We start from the raw sequence: 22,911 nt of genomic DNA, 5'->3' as shown, positions 1-22,911 counted from the left end.
ATCTCGCGGTATCTGGGCATCGCGGCAGGTGAAGCATTTAAATAATATATCGAACAGGTGAAATAGCAGCTGTTCGTCTGCATCGTTGCCCTCCGCTGGAACGCGTGAACCGCTTTGTAGTGCCGCGGGAACTCTCCTCTCGCTTAAAATTCGTTTAGCGGACAGAATCCTCTTCGCGCGTGACACAGTTTCCGTTATCTTTTCCCTTTTCCTCGAGATTCATAGATCAACGTTTCATTTCGCGACGCGTCACCCTCGCAGAGGACTTTGGTCACGCGTTGCTTCGTCCTCGATGGAAAATAGCTGGTCCCGGAAGCTGAGAAGGCAGAGCGACTCGTTCGCCACGCGCGGTTTGCTCGAAACTGGAAGCGGACCAATTCCGTCCGGCGCGGCAACTTTCGAACAGTTTGAAATCCGCGGTCCTTTGATCGGCGACGTCTTCTGTTGGACCTTGTGCGTACAAGCGGCCTCACTGGCTGAGGTCTGCGGGAAACCTTCTGGGTTACGTCGGGACCAGAGAGGGTATCCGAGAAGAAGGGAGAGTAGGTACGTACAGAGTCATGCAGAGAGGCAGAGAAACAGGGCGAGAGGGAGAGAGGGTGGCGGTGAAACAGTGAAGAGGGGAAACGGCAGGAAAATGCAGGCTGCCGTGTTGGTGGGGAGGATCCATCGGAGGGACGAGGAAGGTTTCCCTTCCTGAGAAAAGGGGAATCGACTTGGAGCGAAAGAGAGAGAGAGAGAGAGAGAAAGAAAGAGATCGAGAGGGGTTTGAGGGAGAGAGAGAGAGAAACATAGAAATAACGTGGAAGAGGGATCTCGTTCACGGTAAGAATGGCGTGTAACGGTGGAGGGTGAGAGGGGTCCCGTAGGAGCAGCGGTGGGGAAGGTTTGAGTAGGAGGGGAGGGGAATGCCAGCTGCAAGCGATGTAGTAGTCGGTGCAAGGGAGAGACGGTGAGAGGGTAGAGGAAGAGGAGAGCAGTGTCATGGAGGCAGGTCTGCCTGCTGGCTGTCCGTCGACCTGCTCCGTTGCGTTACCTGACAGCGCACGCCAGTGTTTCCAAAGCCGCGTCCACCGATGGGTCGACCCGCGATCCTCTCGTGAGCTCGCCAAGCTCGCCACGCTCGGACACCACCACGTAATCCCCCTTTCGATAGCAACCGGGACCGGGAATCGGTTGAACGTACCGCGGGATCGGAAGCTGTGCGTGCACCGCGAGGACACCACGTCCACGGGGACCGGGTAAACGCGTAGTGGAGAGAAGAGAGGTATACATGCGTGTGCGTGCATAATAATAATAATAATACAAAAAAAAAAAATATATATATATATATATACGTACGCATGCACCTGTGTGTATGTATATGTATATATATATATATATGTATACATAAAGAGAGAGAGAGTGAGAGAGCGTGTGTGTTCAAGGGAGAGAGAGAAAGGAGAAGAGGAATAGAGTGGAGAGAGAGAGAGAGAGGGAAGTGACACGTTGCGATACGATCGATCCAACGGCGAAGTTGTACGTGCGTTTTAAACGAACACGCTACGAAAGCGATCGGGACAATGTGCTCGTGACAGAAAGGAGCCTGCTCCCGGGGAGTCGGTCGTGGCTGATCGTGAAGTTTCAACGGAAAGTTGGCTCGTTCATTGGCGAAAGAGTTTAACTCCTTCCCCGCGCGCGACGGTGACGAGCACAACAACCAGCAGGAGGAAGAGAGGAGGAGGAACACGCACAACACGGGGAGTGAAAGACACAGACCGAGGAGGAAACGAATGAAACGTGGGCGTTGAGTGATTGTTGTCGGTGCCAGTTTCCATTCGAAGTCATGAGAGATACCACCAGCGATTTGATGGAGGACGCCTTGTCCGAGGTATGTAATAGAGCCGATTAATCGGCCTGGTTTCGTTTTCCCTCGTGCTCCGATTCGAGCACGGTTGCCGGTCCTCTCGATTCCTCGATCCGTTCCCGAGATTCCTCGAATCGATTCGATCATCGTTCGAGTACGTCCCGATGACTCAGTAAACGGTCGAGTACCATACGAAACTGCAACTTGTTGAGATCTTTCGCTGGACAATCTCGCCTCTAACAGCCGTCAAACGATCGGGAACGCGAGGTGCACGCTACGAATGGGACTGTCCGGAGAAGAGATCGGAGGTAAAACGGTCCAAGATTACGGGACATTCGCGCGAGATCGCGGACGGTAACGCAGCGATTTAGAAACACCTTGTGCAGCGCGTAGTGGCCCGTTTATGGGGTCCCGGAATGGAAACGCGTTCCAGCTCGGTCCGTGCGCTATGAAATTTCGTTTGCGCCCGTGCTTCCACTTTATCCAGAGTTTAATGCCACTTCCTGACTGTTTTATTTACATTTCGAGGGAAATTCGAAGCCTCCGCTTGCATCTGACCCGATGCACTTTCCTCCTGAAGTCGTCGCACCTGTACGAATTACAGCATTCGTCTTGGGCATTTTGACTGATCGTCGATATTAAAATCCGGGGCCATTATCGGCTACGTTCCTCCGTGTCTTCTTTATTTATGCGTACGTAAATTTGCATACCAGTTTCCTTTAGCCAGCGTTATTTTATCGAGGCTGAAGCGAATCCTCCTTCGCCCAGATTACTCCGGATGCTCTTCCGATTGTTTCGAAGGCGGGAACAACGCTTGCACCGTTAACTTCTTCCGAGTTTGCGGGGTTTCAAAGTAGCGTTATTTAGTGCCGGCTATTAATTAAAAAGTTCAATCTCGCCTCCTTCCCGTGGAGCTTGCCGCGATGAAAGCTCATGCTCAATTAAAAAACTTTGAGCGTTAAGGTAAACAGCTTCTCCATCCGCTGTAAAACTTAAAAACCGGGCCCCGTCATTGATTAAAACGGTGCGCGACGCAACAATGATAGGTTCGTTTCCCTCTGAACGGCTGACAAAACGCACGCAATTTCTTTTACGCCGGGAATTAAGTTAAAAGAGGATCCGCAGGGAGTAAGAAAACCGCGCGAGATTATTCTGTAATCAAGCGAGGCTCGTTAGGGAGTCGCAACGTATCCGTTGTATCTTGGACATGTTTGCCTGAGAGTAATTTGTCAGTGCTCGCGTTGCTACTTCCTGACGACACAAGAAATAATTTGTTTCCTCTACTGTTTTCCTCGAGTCATTATTCACCGGCGCTCGACAACGGGCGAGCAAACAGAGAATGAAAATGCTTACGTCCGTGCATCCTCGCGAGAGTAAATCATTCGAAGCAGTTTCCTCGTTAAAAAAAAAAAAAAAAAAAAAAAAAAAACGTAGAGGGTGAGGTGTGGTGCGTGTGAAATTTTGTACGGTGGACACGTTAATTGAATTTTCTCGGGCGCCTCCGTTCGGCCACCAAGAAATTGCTCGATGGTAGTCCCGTTAAGGGAGGAAAATGTGTTTGTTCTATAAATAGAATGTTGCCGTTTAGCGGGTAATGCTGGAGCATCGATCGCGGGGGCTGGAAGGAAATGTCGGTCGACATTTGTATATCGTGCTTGCCTGCCGCTAATTAAAACGTTAATGGCAGTCGTCGCGTACCAATTAAAGTCGATGCGTTCGCGTCGAGTGTATTAACAGTAATTTCGTGCGTTTAATAATCGCTCTGTGCCCAGGAGCGGCGCACCCTCTTTTCTTCTCTCCCGGTGTTCCGTCCGTGGAAACGCTTTTGATTTCCCCCAAAACGTTCAACGTCCCCCGTTGATACTCGCTCCGTCGCGATTCACCGCTGTCGTAGCCTCGTTACCCGGCACGAAGTTTTAATTAACGTTGATGGAAATCAGGTGGAGCCGGTTGGAGAAGTTAGGATTGCAAAATAATTCACTTTCGGCTAAATACGTAGACACAAGGTCCCAAGATTCGCGGAAAACATTCTTCACTTGTCACCATCGACGAACACTCGTGGATACGTCTTTCGTTCGAGTCCTTCTGCGTACGATCGAACGCAAAGTGACGGAATCTGACGTTTTTAACTCGTTGACGATTATTATCGAAGGAGTGCCCGTTCCCTCTGACGTAAACAGCCGAGAAATTATACAGGCGCTCACCACGAACTGGTAAAATTCGAGAACGTCGCACGATCTGTCCCATTAGCAATTCAATTAGCCCGGTCCCAATGTTGTAGGTCCAAAGTTTCGATCAATTTGTGGAGGAAAAGGCGAATCGCGCGGAAAATTCCACGAAGCGACGACGATACCCCTTTTTCCTCGCGACGGTGCACGATCTCTGAATCACCTGAAGCGACATCGAGATACCAGGTCGCGTTAATTAAAACCTCATTCCGGCAGGAAACGTTCCCCGCTTTCCAATCTCCTCGAAACCATCCCCTTCGTCGAGGGGCGGATGGAAAAAAAGCTCGAGCGACGCGCGTATCTTCTGCGAGGCCGCGACGTCGCCTCTTCATTCCGCGATTTCCAACGGGGACATTTCAGCCGCAATTTTTCTATATCAAGCCGCGAGCGAGCGTCAAAAGAAGGGACGGAGGGATGGAACGTTTCCCTCCCGCCGTGTCGAGCCGTTTTTCACCGTTTGAAAGGGCCCCTCGGGTGCAAACGGGGATGCAGCCCCGTTGCAATTACATAATTTACCGTCGCATCAGGATCTTGATAAAATACAAAGTGCGATTACAACGCGTAAGTTCCTGCTGGCTGATATTACTTCCCGTCGCGTGTTCTCCACCCTTTGAACTTCTCCCTTCCGGTTAAATACCTTACGCGGCTGGAACGATGGAAAAAATTACCACCTTAAATATTTTTTAAACCCACGAGCGACGAAGAAGAGCATAGAATTTTTTCTCACCGTTTACGTAACTTGAACAGATTATTCTGATACCGTTACGTAACGGTTCTCCGGATATTTAAACTGGTAATTCTCGTTAATCCACCCTGTATACACCGCATCGATCTTCAGCTAGATTGCGGGTTTCCGCGTAGTCGGAAGTTTAACCAGAGTCAGAATCCCTCTGCCTGTGGGATCGATTCGAGAATTTTGCTTACGCTCCCAACTGTCCCCTTCGCTCCCTCTGGCTCCTCTCGGCCGATATCGGGGCTGAAATTGTCTAAATGCGCCTTCCGGCGATAACGTTTACTCGCGAGCACCTTGCAGCGGCGGAATTGCAGCTGGCGCACGGATTTCCCCCCGGAACTTCCTGTTATACAAATATGAGGATCTTGGAAATATCCTCTCCTTCTCTCGTTGGAAGATTTACCGACGGAAAAATAGATTTGTCGAGCGAAGCGATACGATTCGCGCGACTTTGGAAGATGGCAGAGGCAATCGATGCACCGATACCATTTTCAATCGGCACGCAACGGAACGTTCAATTGATACAGTGCTCTTCGACCGAAATTACTTCCGGAACGGTTCGAAAATTGCTTAGCTGCGAGCAAATCGTTCGAGCTTGTTGCAGTTGGTAAAAGTTCCGACAACATCGCCGCGGTCCCTCGATACCTCCGTCCCTTTGAATCCTGATCAGTTTTCCGAGCTTGCATTCCGCCGTCGCTGAATCTAAATTTCAAATGAAATCTTATTTCGCGTCCGAAAAACTTTCCACTTTTTCGCGAGCAGGAGCCAGCCTCTCCTCCTTTTGAACTTTGTTGGGATTGTTCCGCGAATTCAATCTAAAGACGGGGGGCCACTGGGCTATCCTCCGCAACTTTTAATTCCGTTTGCTCGCCCTTAAATACGAAGATCGGCTCAAAGGATGTTCCACTGTCTTACGAATTAATCCGATACTCTGGTTTCTCCACCAACTTTCGCAGCAAGTCTTTGAATCCTTTTTCGCGGCTGTCTTTAAAATTCCATTAACAAAATACGGTTATTGCGAATTACACGGCTGCTGGAAGATTTGCTCGGGCGTGAAACTAACGAACCGTTGCATTTTAAAGTTAATTACCGCTCCCGAGTAAAATAGAGAAAAGGATCGAGTCGAACGTTAAACACACCTGTAGATTCTCCGCTCTGTTCGAGTTTAATCGAGGCTAAATGAAAATTTCAGTCGGACGGATATATGGTTGGGGAGGGTTGAAAATTTCGCGATAAAAAAAACCCTCGTCGGTGTTCTATTCTCTTCCGCACGCGTAGCCGCCACCGTGCAAAGTCGATTATTTGTCGAACGCCTTCGATTTCCACCCCCGAGCGCCTTGGCTACGATTCTGGTAAGCGTCCCGTTTTATCGGCTCTCGGTGTAAAATCGATTTATAACATGCAAAACGCGGACAGCTCGTATCGTTATCATATTTACGAGGCAGCAATATATATATATATATATCGTTTACGAGCGGAGTTGTTGCGAGTTTTGTCCGCCTTTTTACGGCCACCTTGTGTGTACATCCGCCGTGGCGTAAAAGAGTATCGATATTCGATATCGCTACCTGCCGATAACTGCGTTTCAATAAAATGAGCATCGCGTAAAAACGTTGTAAGCGAATCGCTCGGCTTATACACACGGATTCGTTCTCTTGCTTTTATTCAGATTCGATCGGTCGATTATTGTTCCGCCGCGAGCGAGCGAGCTAGCGAGCGAACTGCACCCTTACGAGCACCCTCTTCTTCTCTAATTACCTATGAATTTTTACTTCTGCCAGTCGCGTAATTAATTCAGCACGGCTGCCCATTAATCTCCGTTCTTTTCTCTCTCTCTCTCTCTCTCGATCCTGTACCCCCTTGTTTTCATTAATTAATCTGGCAAAGTCCGTAATCCGCGTGAATTCGTAATCTTCTCGAACTTCCTTTTTAATTGCCGTCTCTGCGCAGGCAGGGTAATAGACACGCGAGAGCGCGGATAAAATGGAATTCGATAATTCAATTCGAGAGGAAATTCAGTGGTCGTCGATGGGATCGTTTATTGTATCAAGTCAATATTTTACCACCACCCTTTTCCGGGCTCGCCGTTCTGCTACTTTCCCGGCGAAAATATCGGTTTTCGATAACAGATAGCGTACCAAACCCCGACTAGAACGGATATACGTTCCCAGCAGCCGCGGGAATTAAACGGTACACCCAGCGTATGAATAAAAACTTGTCCGCTCGCATTGTTGACTGCTAATCCATTAACGTGCCGAGCAAATCTTTCGCCGGTATTTTATCCCGAATTTTCCGTGCGAAATGAAAACAGACTGGATGCGCGCGACTGAGTGGAGCCATTTTCGTTTCTTCGCGAATATACATTACGCGCCATTGGTGAAAAGAAAGGTACGCGAAAATTAATTTAATTCGTCGTTCGATCGGATTGGGAGGCAAGATCATCGCCGTGACCGAGCGATTATTAATATTCCTTGGAGACCTCGACCGTGGGGGTTATTAAAATTCATTGCCATTTGCAATTTAGATCGATCAAACGGGACCAGATGTAAAAGCAAAACTAATTTGCGCGAAGCGTTTTATGGACAAATTAGTCCCGTTTATCGGGCATTTATGCGCGCTTAAAATTGATAAGCTTGATGAGAGGTTACTTGCCATAACGAGGCTGATTTGCGATTACCGTTTCGCGAGTAAATTAGCCCGGGCAGCGGTGGAAATTGCGTCGAGTGCAAACGTAGGGATCGAGAAAATGAAATTCCGAATGTTTCCTTCAAACGTTCTCGAAATTACGCCAGAGGAAGGAGAAGGAGCGAGGATTAAGTCGGATAAATATGAATAAAACAGCGTTTAAACGTGCGTTTGATACGTGCTCACCCGGAAGATCGAGGTAATAAAGGAAGGAAGAAATAGAGGAAGGAAGGAAGGAAGGAAGGAAGGAAGGAAGGAGCGGAAAAATAAATTCTTGGGCAGGTTTTCGCCTTTTAAACGCGTCCGTGCCTCTTTTGCATTTCATCCTCCGCCTGTTTTATCGGCGTTTATTACCCTCGTTCCGCGAATAATCTCCCCTCGTTCGAGGCTGGTGGATGAAAATATTCTCTCGCCGTGGCGGTGTCTCCTCTTTTCCTTTCTCAAAGGGGCTTGTCTTTTTTTAAATCACAACGAGAGAGAGAGAGAGAGAGAGAGAGAGAGAGAGAGAGAAGCAGACGCGTACACAGGGGCGCGTGTTCGTGTCTGCTCCCGTCCGTTCGATCGATCCAATTCCCACCCGTGTTTAATCGCGCATAAATTGAGCAATCCTCTTTAATTACGGCTCTGAACGTCCCGTGGAAGTTGTTTCTGCGCCCGGGGAGCATTTACATATTCGAGGCTACTTTATAACAGCCGAAATCGCGTTTCCTGCTCCGGCAGAGAACGTTACATATAAATACCTCTCGTGCTGCTGCTGACCGATCCTCCTTTTTCCACGCGGGCTGAATCGCTAATTTTCGCTTCTTCTTTTTTTCTCTCCTTCTTTTTCCCGCTCGTTGCGAATTCACTGTGCTCGCCTATTAAAACGGCGGTCATTTGCATACACTCGGGAATTTACATACTCGAAGGTACTTGGCCGGGCAACAGCCGAAAATCACGTCCCGGCATTGATTAAAATGCATGCACTCCAAGATTCACCGATGTTCCCGCGCCGTCTACAAATTTTACCTCGTTCATAAAAGTTATAACGACTCCCCTCAGGAATCATCGCGTTTCCTTCATCCCCCCGTGGATAATCATCCGAACCAGCGTGGTAACTAATACTTACGCGGTGGTTATTGGAAAAATTCCAAGGGTGGTGAATGGCTCAGCGCCAGAACTCAAACGCGAGCACCCCCTCTTTTTCTTTTTAAATTATATCGAGCAAATTCGGTTCTTTATCCTCGCCTTTGAGGATAATTTAAAACGGAGAGGAGAGAAACTTTCCAGATATTTTCCATCGTGTTACGGGGTAGCTAATCCCACCCCTGTCGGGCAGACGTCGTAAAATCGGCCAGGTAAATCGTTCGACGAGACGGCACAATGACACCGGCCGCTTTTCACGTTTATTGCCCCTGGGTCTCTGGGTCACTGGGTGCGTAACACGCGTTCTCGCGGGTACGAGCACCAAGGGTGCACGCAATAAACCCGCCGAATTTATGGACGACCGAGGCGAACCGTAAACCGGGTGCGCTCGGTAGCTAAGCGGTCGTCGAGAAGTCCGAAAGCCGACAAATTTCTCTGTTCGAAGAAACACAGAGCCTTTAATTCTTTCCCTTTTTTTCCTTTTTTTTTTCTTGTCCCACGGTACTCTCGTGCTGCGTATCGCGAAATCGCCGCTCTCACAAGGCAGATGCACGCACTTTATATAGGTATGTAGTTGCGCGATATATTCTTTTATAGCGTTTTCATGCTCGACCGCCGCCTCTCGAATAGGGCTGCCCGTTATTTATATGTGAAACATCGCCTCTCTTATTTGGAGTATCGGACGAAAGTAACAGGGAATTCATTTTTTGCTTTTTACTTGCTCTTGTTCGTTGCCAGGAAACGCAATCTTAATTGGTGTTTGTTGCTTGGTAATCGCGAGTTATCGGTTGTCGAGAGCATTTATAGCGCGACTATTTCTAATCTATCGATGGTGTCCCGCATTTTTATCGAGGTTGATCGACCTAAGGGATGCTCCGATTAATCGAACGACGCTTGTTCGCGGCGAAGCCTGGGACTTTATTAGGGCAATTAAATGTCCGGCACGAAGCGAACCCGACGCAACGTGCAATTTTCTTCCGGATAAACGCCATTCACGGTCGTAGAGAAAAACGTAACGAGCACTGGGCGATTACAAAGTGGCCGGCTTAATGCGGACCGGTTCGCGCGCGACGTCTTTTACATTTCAATTTTCGAAGATTATCGGGAGGGGTATCCTTCCCAGCAGGAAGCACTGGCAATCTCGCGGAATCTCATTAACCGATTTGACGGACGTTTCACCGTTTTCTTTTTTGCCGTCTCTCGATGTCGCCGCAGTGTTTGCTCTGTCATTATATTAATCGGTATCCTCGTCTTTACGAGGCGACTCGATCGCGTTTAATAATGGAATAACGAGCCGAGTCGGATCGAGTACCCGTAAAGGATCTTCTGATTTCAGGACACGCTGATGGAGTGCGAGGGTGATGGCGGAGGATTAGAGGACCTCGTCGATCTGGCAACCGACGTCGCGGATTCATCCCCGACAATTCGAGGTAATTAAACTTTCATTCTTCGACCCCAGGTTTATTCGTCTCTCCCACCCCCTCATCCGCGCTTCGACGAGCAGGATGTTTTCGTTTAAACGGGCAAGATTTCAGAGAGGGTTGCAATTAACGGAGGAGGGTTCGTTGCATCAGAATTTGTCCGCATAATCAACGTGTCGAACAATCGGACTAATTAACGACCGAATGCAATCTCCGCGATACTGCAGGAAAAATGAAACTTTTCATTTCCAATTTAAAAACACCGACTCCGCTCCTTCCGCTGAACAATTCTCTTCTCCATCGGTGGTACACGAGGTTATTATCCCCGGAGGCATTCATAAAGCGCGCAAACAAGCTCCTTGCAATTCAAATGTTCCTTGGAATATCCTCGTTTCCATTCCGATTCCTAACTACCCTCTTGTTTTACATCCCCCGCGGCCGCCCTCGCGCATTCGCGCAGCTTTATTCGCCCTTTAATTAGATCGTCGTAAAACAGGTAGGGAAGAATGGAATTAAGGGAGTTGGGGAGAAAGAGAGAGAGGGAGAACGACGTCGAGGGGGTGCTCGCGATCGCGAGAGGGGTGCGTCTCTCGGAAATTGTTAAGCTAAATAAACGGGTCGGTTGCGGGCGAAATTGGCAGGAATGCAATTAGTGGGCCGCGAACGAAACGGAGAATACTTTTCATCCCTCGCCCCTCTAATTTACCTCGAGACGGAATAATTATTTACAGCCGCAAGAAGGCTGCTTGCCGGGGTCTCCTCGTTGCACGGGAAACCGCTTCCCAGGTAGCGCGTTGTAAACGTGTCGTTAAAATGTTTCTCGCGTCGGTTTGTTGGCGAAACGAGAATTAATTTTAATTCGTTTCGTCGAGTCGAGATATTTTCAAAGAGATTGGATTCGATCGCGAGGTATCGCGTTTGAAACGTTGTTCCGTATTCATGGCACACCCCCGATCGTGTGTACGCGTTACGTTTTGTTACTTCACTTTGGCCGTCCGTTCAGAGTTGGCTTGGATTCCCGCGAAACAATTTATTAGACGGATATAACCCAGTTCGCGGTATTCCCGCGTCTCTCCGATCAACTTATGACGACTGTTAACAATCTTCTCTCGCGATGGTCGTGCAATCCTCGACTCCGTGCCAAGTTATAACCGTCGCCTTGAATTTCATCCTGACTGATTGTGCCACGGCTCGTTCTGTATACACGTAAACTACTTTGCGCCAGCCAGTGTTCCTCCTTCTAGGCATCGGCTCTTTGTCAAGGAAACGGGGCCAATCGAGTTTATTCCCAGGAATATGGGAAATTCGGTTGCCTTCGGAACCAGAAATATTTCTGGCTCTCTTCGTACGATGCACGGCAATCCCAGGAAATTTTTATTCGACGACCCACCGCGGGAAGGGTCTGCGCCTTTTTCCTCTTTTTTTTTTTGCCAAACCACCTTCCTGGCCCCTTCTGCCTGGGAATTTCAATGAACCTCGCGCGTCGTCTCGACCTAATTTTTTCCTGCAGGTACCTACCTCGCGAGCGAATCTCTATTCGACAGGAAGAAAAGGGAAATTAATTTATTCCCCTCTGAGAGAAGAGAGAAAGAAAGAAAGAAGCTCGCGATGTACAGATTCGAGCGGTCGACGATCAACTAACCTCGTTTTAAACGCGTTCACCGGCTCCTCCCGTTAATTGTTCGCGGGAAAGCAGCGAAATAAATTTCCAGCAGACTCGATTGCACTTCACGGGCTCGTTAAAAGCCTCGCTGCCGGGGAATTAAAGCGGCTACCATGCTCGGGACAACGCCGGGACAACAGATAACGACTGTCTACCCCCGGCTCCGGCCGCGGGACTGTTTCAAAGTCCATTTATAAGATTCATTAAAGTTTTGTGGGTCGTTACCATTATTCACAAAGCGGGACGGCTCGCGGAGAGTAGCTGCTACAACGAGAAAATAACTTTACGCTGACCCCTTTTTTGAAATATGAATTTTCTATGCTAATGTCGGCCCGCTTCCGATTACTCTGCTTACAACCGTGGAAATTTCCATCTCCACGGTCTCGAGCAATTTCGAAAAAAGCTCAGCGATCGAGCTGGTCGATTTGCAATCTATAAATTCGGTTCGAGGGTCGGCGAGACTCCACTCCCACCGATGAATTCACCGATTCCCCCAGGAAAGATGTTCCTCACCGTCCCACGAAGGATTTATTCCAACACGATCTTTATGTAATCTTCGATGGAAGCTTTACGGGGGTGGTAGAAGTTGGTAGAAGATATCGTGCTTTATTCCACGGTTCTGTCAGACTCGTCGTTATCCCTCTTTTGCAATTCTTAACGACGCGAGGGATGGAACGATGTTTCACGCGTGGTATTTTTTGTATCGTTGAAAAATCGTGAGCTCGAGATCGTATCGATGGGGCAGGAACACTGCGAGCTCTTTAAATCGTTGACTAACCTAACTCAATCCCTCCAGGGAGGCCATAGAAAGGAGACATTTAAATCTGGATATTCCTGTGGGAACGTCCGGCGACCGCGTCTGTGGGGGTTGCCCTCTGCGGAGGGAAAAAACAATGAACGCGTACCCCGACTGGTCTGGAATCCCTTCTGGTGTCGATGGGATAAAGAAAAAAAGGGGCGAGCGTCGCGCGGAACGCGTTGAAAAAAGAAACAACGGTCTATCGAAGAAAAAAACGGTTTGGTCCGCGGGATGGACCTCCGAGTCGGAACTCGTTCGTACGTTGGCTCGAGCTTTTGTTAAATGGAACCAGAAAGGGAACTGGATCATCGAGGATTTATTGGTAGCGTCGAATCCTCCGGTTCGCTTAATTTTGTTTACCGGATGCGGAACGGCGCAGCGACTTTGCCAAGAATACTTTATCCTGCCCGCCATTTATCAGGACCGGCGTCCTTCATCTCGCTCGAGTCCGCGATACATCTGTACAAATACCGTTTACATAAACGGACGAAAATTCTGCCTCCCGACTACCCTCTGTGAATTCTAAAGCGTTCTTACATAATTCATAAGGGGAGTAGACTTCCACCAATTTTCCACATCCTCGTCCCTCGGCCAGTAAACCAATCTGAACTTGTTTGGCCGTCGTTACTCGATCGTGCCGTCTTTTCAATTCGATATTTCTCGTTCGAGTACGTAACTCGTTTTTAGCGTGGAAGAATTCTGATTTTACATCGGATAAAAGCGTCCCTCGCGGTTTAATCGAACACCCTCGACGCGGACGGTGTCCTACGACTAGATGGGCCTTGGAAACTGGCCCTACCTGATGTTCCTTCCGCGAGGGTTCTCACAAGAGTGTGCGAACAAGGGTGGCCGCGTACGCGCACGGTATGGTTCCTCCGCACCATCAGACGAGACGTGAAAGAAGGGGAGGTGGGCCTCGTGCGAAATTCGGTGATTCGCAGGGCTCGGTTAGCGACAGGTAGTTCCCATGGGAGGCTCGTGGCGCGGGATTCCCACAGGAGCGAGCGCGAAACCGGGCCACCGAGTCGAGGCGAATTCCGGTCGGGCGTCGCCTCTTTTGATCCTCTCCGGGCTCGCTTTCATCGTTTTCATCGAGTCGATCGAGTTCTCTGGCTTCATTTCTGTCCCCCATTCAATTAACAACGCGTGTAATTAATAAAAATCTGTCGTGAAACTAAGTACCTCGTCGAAGCGCGACAAATCCGTTCTTCCCTCTGCGCAGATGCAGCGGAGAGGTTGCTCACGTTGCTGGCGATGGACGAGGACCACGAGGACGCTGTGTCCTCCTCGGAGGACGAGGGCGTCGAGCTGGACGAGTTCGAGGACGAGGAACAGGAACAGGAGAACGCCAGACTGCTCCACCAGCTAGCCGCCTCTTTGGCCAAGGAGCTGAAGCAGTCCTGTCAGAAACCTCGCAGGACCCAGCTGCCATCGAACGAGAGTTCGTTCAGCAAGAATCAAACGGAATTAACGGGCGCGAGTTACCTGGAACACAGTAGTTGCCTTGGGGAGTGTTGTCGCGACAGTAGCATAGCCGACAAGTGCCAGAGACAGCAAGGCAGTTTCGAGTCGCAGCAGTGCGTCGAGGGTCGTTTGAGGATGGACCAAGGGACGGAAGAAGGGAGCAGTCCTCGCGAGCCAGGGTCCTGGAACGCTGAACGCGCCGGCTGGGACGCCTGCGCGACGGAAGCCCTCAGATATCTCGTCGAGGACGAAGGACTGCCGCCTCATCATCCCACGATCCTCGCCATGAAGGACCATCTGGAGCTGCAGAGGGAACGGGCCTTCGTCCAGTATACCACGTAAACGAGGGATCGTCCCGATTTTATCGAGAGATCTCACGGACAGGGATCGCTTCCATTAAATAGTAGACTTTTCTGGAGGACGTGGCTGTGTCTCGGTGGATTTCATCGTCGTTCAAACCGGATATCAAACGAAGAAGCTGATCTCGCCTCGTGTTTTCTATTAGGCGCTGTGTATAGTCACTGAAACGTTCAGTTTTAGGGAAACGACCGTGGATCGATAGATCCGTGGTCCATCTGGTTCCTACATTGATGATACGGCGAATGGAGGATGAACTTAACATCCAATGGCGCGTACGGTATTCACGTGTGTTCGCGTTCGACCATGAAATTAGTATCGCGTTTACTTTTTTTATTTTCTTCTTGGCGCGTTCGTAGAACGGGACGCTTCTCCATACGGATTTCCTTTACTACTCTTTTTCATGATGTATCATCGTTTTTATTTAGCACTATTGTAAGCGTCGTTTCTTTATGTTTTTTTTCCTTTCTATCTTTTTAATCGTCCATTATTTATTGTATCCTTACGATGTTAGGCTATAAGGGAAAGCTCACTCTCATCTCGCGCGTTTTCGATCCATTGGACGTTAGATTCACTCCGCGAGAAACGAATGTCAATAAACGATGTCAATACCGGGGAAAGGGTTCATACGCTGGATCGATATGAACGGGGACAAAGGGGGTTGAACACCCCGAAGACGTTCTTTAAGCGAGCGTCGCGGTGGTCCGTCAAGTAGATTATCATCGTCCACTATTTTCGACTTTCCAACGCTCTCTGACATTGATTAAACGTTGCGTCGCGCTGGGAGGCTTCTCTCTCTCTCTCTCTCTCCTCGATTACCAAGTGCCTCTGTTCGAATCAAATTCACTCCGCTTGCAAACTTGCGTTCAGAATCGACAAAATTGCCGCTTCGCGAGAGGAGAACTCGAAGCTGATGGCGGCGCAACGTTCGATCGATCGAAATCGGGGAATCGTATACGAAAAATCTGGATCCAGTGTCGTCGACGGGGTGACTGGGAGTTATTTAACGCGAGTTCAGTGCGCGATTCTAAACTAGGTTAGTTAAGTTTAGTCGAAGGGTCCTCGCGAGTGGCTCTGGATCGACGATCGACCTCGATCCCGAGGCCCACTCGCCGGATGAATCAAAGAGAATTTTCTGTCGCGATCGGATCGATCTCGCGGGGACGACTCTTGTCAGCGTGTTTCTCGATCTCTGTCGGCGATCGAGCGCGACCCCGCGGGATCGACAGAATGGACCGATCGTTTGTACATATGTATCATATCTCGTTTTAACTTATACACGACTATTGTTACTTTTACAATAAATCATTGTAGATAACATTGACCAGTAAATAAACGAGCGCTAAGTTAATTAATCCTCTCTTTCACTAAGTTGTAGTATTCTCTCTTCTGACTCGTAATCAGAAACCGAACGAGGAGGAATTCGAACGCGAGAAAGTTATTTCCAAAGGAAACGAAGGAAGGAGTGGAAAGGCTTCGAATATCGGGGTAAGTGATTCACTTGACAAATGAATTATTTCGTTCGAAAGAGGATGCACGATCGTAGATGGAAGTTTCTTATTCGTTTCTATTCGAGGAGAATCGGTGGAGGAAGAATTTTCCAGGCAGCTCTTGGGTTCAGCTGCCCAGCGGAGGAGGTTGACCGCGGCCCAGGGAAGTCGAGGAGCGGATCCATCGAGATTCGAGGAAATCCAACGAGGATCACGGTTGGGAAGGGTCTATCTGGCACGCGACGAAAGGGATCCCATGGGCAGGCTTTATCGTGGCAGCTTGCCTCTACGCCAATGGGGCATCTGGTGTCGGTTCGTAGCACATGCCATGCATCTGCTCCGTCGAGGTACTTTTGTTGTCTTCGACGTTCGTCCGGCGAAAATAAGTCGAAGGTTGCTGTTACCAGGGGAATCTATGCGGTTTCTTACCGCCGCTGAATCATCCGCGTACGCGAAACTGCAGATCCGTCGTAGATCTAGCTACCCCTTCGATGCCAATCAACGCTACGAGTCACTTTGTTGGCTCGATTCGACCGTCTGTCTGCAACATCAAGGTAATTGATTTCCAAGAAACTCGAGGGAAGATTCCATCTCACGCGGTATTCTCTTGCGTCGTCGCGTTCCTTAAAAATCCGATTCCCAGCGAAAACGCGTTTACTCGGACGATCTCCAATCATCCCCAAGGAACATCCTGCCCGGTGTTCCGTCCGGCCGTTGCTTTTTTTTCCGTGGCGAAATCGTTTCGATTTTTTGGCTGGGCCCCTGCTCGAGGCCTGGTCCAGGGTTCACTGAAAAACTGGAGGGGGAGAGAACAGCTGTTCCTGGCACGGAACGTCCGTCAGGTGGTATCCCCGTGCTCGTCAGCTGCGGGGGTGAGAACGCGAGAAAGGGTTGAGACCACTGCCAGCGCCGAATTCCCTGGGTCAGGTCGCTCGGATAACTCGCGACACGAATATCCGTGGGAGCTGGATTCCTTCGTTTGTTTTTTACGCGTTTCTCAACCCTCTCGCGATCGGTGTAAAGTGTCAGTAGCTTGAAACCACGGCGTTCCATCGGAAAATACATCATCCGCGACCTTCATTTCTTTTTTTAAGTCTTCGCGAAGGGTCCTCTGGTCCTGCGTTATCGGAAAAGTTGTCTCTTCGTGTTCCATTCGAGTTTTCCAGAACGGAACGTCTCCAGACAATTGCGTCCATTTATCTCCCGGCCAGGGACGAAGAAGCTCTCAACGGTAGCACCTGGAAGGAGATAAAACACGGTCGTGCGGTACGAAACACGAAGAGGCGAGCGATAAACGAAGCTGATTGTCGTTAACCAAAGATAAATTTTCGCTCAGGGTTGGAGGTTTGCTTAAAAATCTGCTAACTAAACTGAGAACCGGTTGCGGGTAATCTTGTCTCGATCAATTGGACAGCAACTTAATCAATACAAAGGTCGCACCGATCCTTTAAATGCGTCAGGACGATTGCAATCAAATGTCTATCGAATTCTTATCGCGTGACAAATTATTTCAACATTTCAATCTTTCGCTGATCATATTTTATTCGAAATTTTTGTCGAGTCATCGATTAAGCAAACGTCCAAAGTCCTTTCTTTTTTGGCGGCTTTCAAGTTCGAAGGGCCAACGATCCGGGAGGCAAGGTGTTCAGCACGAGCCAGGCCCTAATCAAAGATCGCTGTTTCCTAGCAGATGTTTCGGGTTTTCCAAAATGGCCACCTTTCACTATTCCTTTCCTCCTCGCGCGGATATCTCGATAGAGTCCGCTACGATACGATCGCGAAATAAAAAAGCAGTATCGTCCGGTATCGTACTCCTTTAAAGAGATCGCGAGAATCATCTCGTCGCAACGAGGGGTGTAATTGTAAAACAATTCTGAAACGTACGCCCCGCGATGGAAAGGTGGGCCATTCTCGACGGCGCGTACAGTGGAAGCCGCGGCAGATGTATACTTCCGGCAGCTGGTAAGAGTGGTGTCGTGCGCCTTTATGCTGCACGCGCCGATTGGCCATTAAAGAATAGGCGCAGCTGGTTATTCGATGATTTTCGAGTGAAATCAATTTTCCTACCTGGTCGAGATCCAAATTTTTCGAGCTCGACGTATTACACGGAGGAACAGTTGGTAATCAGCGTAAACAGAGTGGCATCCGAATTACAATATTTCGCGTAGCAATTCGAGTGATTCCATTATACGTCCCGTGTGTGCATCGACGTGCTACGATTCTCGGACGTGGCAATTCAGCCAATTTACTCGATTCCCTCGGCGTCCCGCAATTGCCAGCCGAGGGAATCCATGATGACAATGTCGTGGACATCGTGGAACGTTGGCCAAACAGATCCATCGTCGTTTCTCGCGATGGAATTCGGGGGAACGATGTAAAGATCGCGAATGTTTGGTCTCTATTGAAATTAAAATAAATTGAGCGTGGAATTTGTAAGAATCTCCAATATTTGGGTATTTTTGGTCAAGCGAGAGGCTTCTTCGTTGGCAGTGGATATTTGGAAGATATTTGAAACGTAGCTAGGATCAAGCGAGTGATTCTTGTCCCATATGAGTTAAGCCAGATGGCAATTAACGTCGATTTGTCGATAACTCGGTTGCATAACTGTATCCACGTGCACCTCCAATGGAGAGAGCGGGCGCAACGAGGTCCGCAGACGTTTTAATTAAACGCTCCGATATTCACAGCATGGCGTACTAATTACGGTGGCTCTCCGCTCATCTATTTAAACAAACCTACGCGCGTCTAGATCCTTTGAAAACCCGCCGACCTAAATTTCTATTACGCCGTTACGTAACGAGCAAGCGTCGATCCTTTTGGTAGCAAGAATTACCATCGATCAAAACGCGGAAAGGGGATTATGTTGCTCGAGAAACAGAGCCTCCAGCCAGACGCGCAGCTGGCCAACTTTCCCGGTTGAATAACGATCGGATTTGTTGCTAAATTCCGTCGTTCTATTAATTACGACTGGCGTACGCGATCGTTCGACGATGAAAATTTGCTGATAAAGTATGAAAAAGTTTCAGAGAACACAGGAAGCGAGAGCGGATCGGTGAGAGGTTTAAAAAATCGTTGGCACGCGAGCAGAGACCGGAAGCGAACCCTCGACTCGAGGGTGCGAACGAGAGAGAGGTCGCAGCGCCCTACGCCTAGCTTTTTCCCCCCCATATGGCCGACACATGTGGGTTCCCTGTGGCCGAGGGAGAGACGAGAAGAAGGAGGGGGCATAGTAATCGGGAAACCAGCTGATGGTCGCCGTTTGTTGGCCTTCTTCAGTTACTCTTGGACCGTGCTGTGCTTCGAATCCGTGTTCGCGGCGTTCCATCGAGCCGTCTCCGATTTCTTCGACAAATTCCACGCCGCCAGCACCGTGAGAAACGAGCTTAACCCGTTCCTCGCGAGGGAAGAAGAGGACGCCGATCGAATCTCGAGGTGGGTCGACTAAAATCGCTCAAAATTCTTTCGTTACCAGCTGATTAATTCGATTCGATAAAAGATACCACGAGAAATCATAGTTGGCGAAGATAGCGACGGATCTGTGGGTCAGAACGGTTCAAAGTTTAATCGACAGTCGTCGCACGGTTCAGCGAGATTTTTCACTCTCGTTACCGCGATTAACCTGTTAATTGCTGCTCGAAGGAGCGTCCTCGCGAACGAAGGAGTCACTGAAATGGAAATTCATAAATAATTCGAAAGATTCCGCGGGTGGCCCCTCTTAATGGCCGCGATATACCTGGTGAACTTGGCGAACAACTATTTCTCATGCCTGCCGACTAGAGCCGTTCGCGTCTGCGAATTTTCGAAGAAGATAAATGTTTATCGTTGCGCGGAACGGAAAAAGTTAAAGTGGCTGCCGAAGTCTTTCGGAAGTTCCCGTGGCCGTGCTTAAAACTTCTCGAGCGAACGTAAATAGAGGGTGGAACGACGGGGGCGCGGGGACGACAGAGGGTAGCTTAACTTTCCTCCGTCGGCCATAAAACTAGCAATTCTTGCATTACGAGCTCGTCCGTATTATTGTTCCCTTTTACCGACAGCCGAAGAGAGAAACTCGGACAATATTTCCACCGTAAAATAACTGCGTCTCAACTTTTTTAACTGCGCCATCTTCCCCTTTAACCGTCCATCTCGATCTCGTAAACGAGTCCCGTTCGATCGTAAACCGTTCGAGTCATTAACAAACACGAGAATAAACGATTACTCTTCGACGTCTTACCAATTTTCCAATTGAATCGTCGCGTCCCCTAGAAAAATAACAGCGGCTGTACGTTGGAATCCGGTTAACCGAATCTAAGCATCGGTTATTCGAACCGAGAATTATAGCCAGGGATATTATAGGGGAAGTTAGCGAGCCCCTATTATAGAACTAACTAGTTATCCGAACAGTTCTCCGATAAATGGGTCTCCATCGTATTCAATCTCGTAAAGGGGCGCTACGTATTCACTTTGTTTGAACAAAATACAACTCGCATCCTAGAACCATCTGTTTACTTACTGAAGATGGCACAGGTTTAGAAACCGGTTTTCCATCGATTTGAAAGTCTAATTCCTGACATTCCTTGATGGACAATATGCAACTCTATTCTAAGCAGTTCTCTTAAAGCAGAAGAGAACACTGTCCATCTTCCAGTAGCTGAGACAGAAACCACCCCCGTTGGGATAAAGCGATTCGCGTTCAGCGTTTTCCGCGCGATCGAGTCGAGTCGTTTGGAAAGCAACGTTTGGAGCAACGAAAGAAATGGAGAAAGGAAGAGGATTCGAAGGGTGGCGGGTGCCGTTCGTTTCCCAAAGCGGTGACGCGAGCTCGAGGCCCTCTATTTTGGCCGTTGAACCCCGCTGGCGGTGGTTAAATCTGCCGATGGGGGATGGGAATCCTTAGTAACAGTGTAATGCCGAGTATTGATTTCGGGAGGGGGTGCCAGGCGAACGGGGCAGGGTTTAGGCTTGCGTTACATGTGTATACATGGCGTTCTACAAACATCGGCCGACCCGAGCAAACGGCGGGAGATGGAGACGCGCGATTAAGCCGGCCGCTTTTCCACCGTGTCGGGTAAATTACTGTAGGCGATCGTTGATAATTAGTCGACCGGGTGGAAAAATAGGGGGGGGTCCAGATGGAGTTAACGAGAGGAATTACGGTCGCTTAAGTCCCATCCGCGGGTTCGAGGAGGACTCTCGAGGGGTGCGGATGTCTCGTCCATCTTGAGAGGGACACAGAGAATCGTTTGAGAGGTTTGGAATGGAATTTTAGAAAGATGCGAGAGAAATGTTGGGTTTCAACCCCTTCGAATGAAAATATGGAACGTGAGAAATGTGTGGCGAAAGTCTGACAAATCTTGATCTTGTATTAATCGAGGAAAGCCGTGTTTTCGTAGGGTGTCACGGTTCTGGTAATGGATTATCGTTTAGGCTTTCGGTGGGGTAAAAACGGGCAAATGAGAGCGCTCGAGGGAACGGCTGGGATTATCTGGGATTAACCGTGCCCCATCTGAAACGATTTCAACACAATTGCATCGTGTTTTAAGGATAAAAAGTGAATTTTAATTGGATCAGAGTCGTGGAAAGAACGGCCGGGTCATTTAGATCTCCCTTTCGCGAGGATGGAACATTGTCTGCAGAGCTTGCGGATCTCAATTTAGCAAATGGAAGCAACGGGAGCCTTTAGAACGGTTTAAGAGAGCCGACTCTTTTGAAAACCAGATCTTCAACCAAAGCAAAGGACGCGTATACAAAAGAACGTTGATGTAATTAAGTATCCGTTTCCTCCTACGACTGACAAGTGAATCTGGTTTTGTGTTACTCATCGATTTTATTAAAACTTAGTACACTTGCAATTATTGTATATTTCACTGATGATAATGAATAAACTAATTATTTAAACGGTATGCAATGGTGTTATCATTATCCCTTATCCCTTGAGCGAGAAAAAAATAAGTAGAAACAGTAGTTGATTAGTATTTTCAACTACTCAACAGATGTACCAAGTTTCAATAAAGTCGACGAGTAACACAAAGGTAGGATTTACCTCTCAGTCGAATGTATTATTCATTCTTAATCGATTCGAATGCAATTGTGTCAATCGTCAAGTAGGTACGCGGCGTTCGAACGCAGACCTAATTAACTCTTAATATCATTCTTGGAGAGGTATTAAAAATACTTCTCGTATGCGATTACTTCAGATCGCACTGGAAAAATGTTCGTTGCTACCAGTCATAAATTGTGATAAAGACTTCGTAAATTGCCTTGTCCCTCGTTAGAGAAAAGATTTAAGAAGAAACCTGGCCCTTCTCTCCTTGCAGCGCGAGATAGAAAGCGTTCAGACGCGGCTAAATAAATTTCGCGTCTAATTTCAGATGATACCGGACACGGAAAGCGTCTGCCAGACTTCCGAGGCTGCGGTCAGGAGCACGGATGTGTACCAGAAGATTAAGAACGGGCCGGAAGGGGAAGCGGCCTCGGTGACCGCGTGGAAGCGATACCAGCAACTGGTAGCGGTGGTCGAGTCCAGGGGCGGGAAGTTCAACCGGAAGTCGATGATCGAGGCGATCTTTCGCGGGAACGATCTCGTCTACGCGAGCCACTGATCCTCAGGAGCGTTGCAATCCTCTTTTACCAAAGCGCGTGAATTCCTATTTAAACGGTGGCATAGAAGAACGCCAAGTGATCCATCCGGTGGCTTTCCACGATATTCAATTAACGAGTCGCTCGTTGGGAGCGTCGTCTCTAACGTTTTATTATTTAATATTCATGAACCAAAGAGCCTGGGTTTCCTGTTATCGCGCTCACGAGTCGCTGCAAACCTGTTTCATTTTTTACATTATTTTTTTTTTTTTTTAATCTATGTAGCGTTGCAATAGCGAGAACCGACTAATCGACTCAACAGCGCGATCTTCGTTCGTTCATCGGCTAATTAACGAGGACGCTCGTTGCGTAACGAACGCGTCGCGCATTCTTCCTCCCATCGAGCAGGACGAGCAGCCAGCTTCGACGCCACTGACAGACACGATTAGAGAGATACGATTAACGATGCCAAAACCGTGTATTGCTAGTCACAACGCGAGCGTGATCGAGCGCAGTGTATTATTTAATTAGATGATTAAGTT

At 48.6% G+C, this 22,911-nt stretch overlaps 3 protein-coding genes across 4 annotated transcripts in view; 2 read left to right on the top strand and 1 right to left on the bottom strand.

The window, feature by feature from the left end:
• LOC143430982 (protein 5NUC) overlaps positions 1 to 22,911 on the bottom strand; it is a 139,146-nt gene that overhangs the window by 13,228 nt on the left and 103,007 nt on the right. The gene's annotated exons all lie outside the window — the stretch shown is intronic.
• LOC143430988 (uncharacterized) lies at positions 1,725 to 14,330 on the top strand. The gene is made up of 3 exons (XM_076907473.1): positions 1,725 to 1,870; positions 9,954 to 10,047; positions 13,723 to 14,330. The coding sequence occupies exons 1-3, from the start codon at positions 1,826 to 1,828 to the stop codon at positions 14,304 to 14,306; spliced, it is 723 nt and encodes a 240-aa protein (XP_076763588.1). The 5' UTR covers positions 1,725 to 1,825; the 3' UTR covers positions 14,307 to 14,330.
• LOC143431040 (uncharacterized) lies at positions 18,966 to 22,459 on the top strand. Its single transcript, XM_076907529.1, has 2 exons — positions 18,966 to 19,243; positions 22,162 to 22,459. Exon 2 carries the CDS (start codon positions 22,162 to 22,164, stop codon positions 22,390 to 22,392), a length of 231 nt encoding a protein of 76 aa, XP_076763644.1. The 5' UTR covers positions 18,966 to 19,243; the 3' UTR covers positions 22,393 to 22,459.

Source organism: Xylocopa sonorina, chromosome 16, assembly GCF_050948175.1.
Source record: "Xylocopa sonorina isolate GNS202 chromosome 16, iyXylSono1_principal, whole genome shotgun sequence".
Lineage (NCBI taxonomy): Eukaryota > Metazoa > Arthropoda > Insecta > Hymenoptera > Apidae > Xylocopa > Xylocopa sonorina.
This window is presented reverse-complemented; position numbering and strand designations above follow the sequence as displayed.

Coding starts and splice junctions, on each gene's coding strand:
- LOC143430988 (XM_076907473.1), top strand. CDS start 1,826: ATGAGAGATACCACCAGCGATTTGATGGAGGACGCCTTGTCCGAG. Junction 1,871..9,953: donor TGGAGGACGCCTTGTCCGAG/GTATGTAATAGA, acceptor TTCTGATTTCAG/GACACGCTGATGGAGTGCGA. Junction 10,048..13,722: donor TTCATCCCCGACAATTCGAG/GTAATTAAACTT, acceptor CCCTCTGCGCAG/ATGCAGCGGAGAGGTTGCTC.
- LOC143431040 (XM_076907529.1), top strand. CDS start 22,162: ATGATACCGGACACGGAAAGCGTCTGCCAGACTTCCGAGGCTGCGGTC.